Consider the following 3,742-nt stretch of genomic DNA (forward strand, 5'->3'; position numbering starts at 1 on the left):
GTTGGACTTGGGATCAGAAGGTTGTGAGTTCAAATCCCGCCTGAAGCCACACCCTCACTAGTGTGCCCTTGGGTAAGGCACTTAGCCCTCAGTTACTCCAGGGGGAATGTCCCTGTAATTCGTAATTGTAAGTCGCTTTGGATAAAAGCGTCTGCTAAATGGCAAAATTAATTAATTAATTAAGAAGACCTGAGAGCTCTATTGGGCTGATATGCTAGCAAGGTCTGAACATATTCTGGTGCTGTGCCAGTGAGAACTTTATAAACAAGCAGAAGGATCTTGAAATCTATTCTGAACAGGAAGCCAGTGTAGAGTCTCTAACATAGGAGTTATATGAGCTCTTCTGCTTGTTTTTGTAACATCATCATCACCTTCATCATCATCATCATGGCAACTATAGACCAGTTTCGATCTTATGCGTGCTTAGGTTAATGGGGGTTAATGGGTCTATCAGACTAGGGAGGTGCATTGTGGGTCTATCACTAGGGAGGTGCATTGTGGGTCTATCAGACTAGGGAGGTGCATTGTGGGTCTATCAGGTCCATTGTGGAGTACCTCAGGGGAGTGTGCTGGGGCCTCTTTCATTTATTTTATATAAACTCCTCAAAAAAACGTTGGAAACTTTATTTCGGTCGATTATTCCTCCCCTTTAGTAATACCAATTGGTATTGTATTTTATATAATTGGAAAGCCTGATTAGTCACCTTTACAACGAGGTACAACTTGTAAGGATCATGCATTCGTGGAATGAGCAACACAGCTAAACATGTGAGTAGCGGCCCCCAAAAAATTTGCCAAAATCCCCATTGCAATATTCTTCTGTTGGTATTCACACTTGTTTCGAGTTGCTTGGTGTATTGGAGTGTGAATACTAGGGGTGCAACGGTTCTTGTTTTTTTACGGACGTAATAATATCAGCATGTTGTGATGTTATTAAAATACGTACAGTTTAGACGTTCGTAGCTCTGTGCTTTGCTAGCCGCGTTTGCTTCCGGTTTCATGACAGAGAGTTTAACCCTATATGTGCCTGAGGTCTAACAACATTCAAATGACTCTAACTTCGTCATCTTTTTTCGGATTTCAATGTATGACACTTAGTAAATTGAAAGCTTACAATCTGTAGTTTCAGTAAGTGATGTAGCCTACTGGTTTATCAAAACACTGGCTGGTGTCACATTTGAAAGTGTTTTTGTTATTTTTTGTTTATATATATTTATATTTGTTTATATTATACATTATACCAGTCATATTCTGGAATGTGTCTAAATGTTAAAGTTCCATAAGTATAAGCAAAATAAAGTAAAGTAACAGTGTGTAAATAAATAGTACAATTTTCTCTTTACGCACAAAAACACGTACCGAAACCGAATCGAAACCGTGACCCAAAAACCGAGGTCCATACCGAACCGTGGACCAACTGAACCGTTGCACCCCTAGTGAATACCAACAGAAGAATATATGATCCTTACAAGTTGTACCTTGTTGTAAAGGTGACTAATCAGGCTTTCCAACCATGAGGATGATGAAGGTGATGATGGTGATGATGAAGGTGTCTCACCTTGTCCCTCCTCATCAGGAACAGGATGTCCTCCGCTGAGATCACCCTGGACCCCCGCTGGACCGCCCCCTCACACGCCTGCTGGAGCTACACACACACGCACGCACGCACGCACGCACACAGTGACAAAGGGATGATTACTGTTTGTTAGAAATTCAATTCAATTCAACTTTATTGTTCCTGTGCACCAGGAACATGACTTGGTATTCTCCATGCTGAACAAGCTACAGCACAACAACAAGACCACAACAATACTCAGACACACAGTATATAAACCTACTATAACTGTTACCATGGTAACCCTACAGCCCCAATGAGACACACAGTATATAAACCTACTATAACCCTACAGCCCCAATGAGACACACAGTATATGAATGAATGAATGAATGAATGAATGGACTTTATTGTCATTGCTACAGTACAGGTACCAAACAACGAAATTTAGGAGGGGTGGCTCCCCTGGTGTTAGGAAAAGAAAAAAAAACTTTTAGAAAAAGAATAAAATCACAAGAAGGGAAGGAGCTGGTTTACATAAATAAAGGCTATGTACACAATCCACTGTACTATACTGCACAGATAGTCAACTAGGGTTGTCATATTGCACAATAGTATTTTTTCACATTATTTAAAGTGTCGCAGTTTGCAGGCTTGAAATGTACATGTTTGTGCCTCAGCACTACACCTGATTTTTTCATATATGATATAAACCTTCTACTATAACCCTACAGCCCCAATACGAGTGAATAAATATAAAGTAAGTAAGTAAGTAAGTAAAGCTTTCGTACATGAAATAAAACTCAAAGCGCTACAGTACCAATATGAGAGAATAAATATACTGGACAACGTGCAGGAACATGTAAAGGTCAAAGTGCTTCAGAGTTACTGAGGAGGGCTGCTAGTATATTATATTATATATATATATTATTATATTATAGCCATAATGAATGAATGAATGGTCTTTATTGTCATTGCTATAGTACAGGTACCAAACAACGACATTTGGGAGGGGGGGCTCCCCTGGTGTTAGGAAAAAAAAAAAAACTAAAAAAGACAAGAAGGGAAGGAGCTGGTTTACATAAATAAAGGCTATGTACACTATCCACTATACTATACTGTCCAGATAAGACGACTAGGGTTGTCATATTGCACATAGTGTTATTGCACATTCATTTGAAGTGTCGCAGTTTGCAATGGCTCTGGGGGAGAAACTGTTCAGGTGTTGTGATGTTGTTGACCTGGTGGCCCTGTACCGCTGAAACACATACACCCACCTACCACACCTGCCAGTGTGTGTGTGTGTGTGTGTGTACCTCTGTGTGTGTGTGAGTGTGTGTGTGTGAGTGTTACCATGGTGATGAGCTGGGTGTGTACGATGTCCTCCACCAGAGCAGCCGTCTCATGCAGCGGCCTACGGGAGTCTCCCAGAGCAAACCTGCAACACACACGCACACACACACACACACACACACACACACACACACACACACACACACACACACACAGGTAATTCAGCCTCCCTTTGCATAGGGACAAACCACTTCCCACAGTCACCTCCTGACCACATCACATCCTGACACACACACCTGAGGTCGTTGATAGAGGGAAGGAGAGAGGGGGGGGGAGAGGAGGGAAGGGAGGGAGGGAGAGGAGGGAAGGAGAGGGGGGGGGAGAGGAGGGAAGGAGAGAGGGGGGGGGAGAGGAGGGAGAGAGGAGGGGAGGGAGGGAGGGAGAGAGAGGGGGGGAGAGGAGGGAGAGAAGAGGAGAGGGAGGGAGAGAGGAAGGGAGGGAGGAGGGGGGTGGGGGGGAGAGAAAGGAGAGAAGGGGGGAGGGAGGGAGGGAGGGAGAGAGGGGGGAGGTGGGGGGAGAGAGAGAGAGATGGAGGAGAGAGGGAGGGAGGGAGAGAGAGAGAGAGGAGGGAGGGAGAGAGAGAGAGGAGGGAGGGAGGGAGGGAGAGAGAGGAGGGAGGGAGGGAGGGAGGGAGAGAGATGGAGGGGGGGAGGGAGAGAGAGAGGAGGGAGGGAGGGAGAGAGAGGGAGGGAGGGAGGGAGGGAGGGAGAGAGATGGGGGGGAGTGAGAGGTGGTTAGAGATGGTAGACAGTTGGGAGTCTCACTCAGTCACTCTGACCACAGCGGTCCAACCACTCAGGACCACAGACCACCCAGGACCAACACACACACAGT

General features: G+C 45.0%; 1 protein-coding gene and 1 pseudogene across 2 annotated transcripts in view; both read right to left on the reverse strand.

Annotated features, from left to right (window-relative positions):
* LOC308164912 (transcription initiation protein SPT3 homolog) overlaps positions 1-3,742 on the reverse strand; it is a 29,435-nt pseudogene that overhangs the window by 12,385 nt on the left and 13,308 nt on the right. Inside the window, exons 3-4 of the transcript XR_013938045.1 lie at positions 2,909-2,993; positions 1,559-1,645 (exon numbers count right to left, since the gene is read on the reverse strand). The product of XR_013938045.1 is annotated as a transcription initiation protein SPT3 homolog (transcript). The remainder of the gene's footprint in view (positions 1-1,558; positions 1,646-2,908; positions 2,994-3,742) is intronic.
* The window catches only part of LOC308165024 (transcription initiation protein SPT3 homolog), a gene marked incomplete at its 3' end in the record, with an annotated part of 7,363 nt that continues 6,729 nt past the window's right edge, over positions 3,109-3,742 (reverse strand). Inside the window, exon 7 of the mRNA XM_080539125.1 lies at positions 3,109-3,144. Coding sequence (XP_080395251.1) covers positions 3,109-3,144 — 36 coding nt within the window. The remainder of the gene's footprint in view (positions 3,145-3,742) is intronic.

This window comes from Nansenia antarctica, assembly GCF_963989245.1.
Source record: "Nansenia antarctica genome assembly, chromosome: 9".
Lineage (NCBI taxonomy): Eukaryota > Metazoa > Chordata > Actinopteri > Argentiniformes > Microstomatidae > Nansenia > Nansenia antarctica.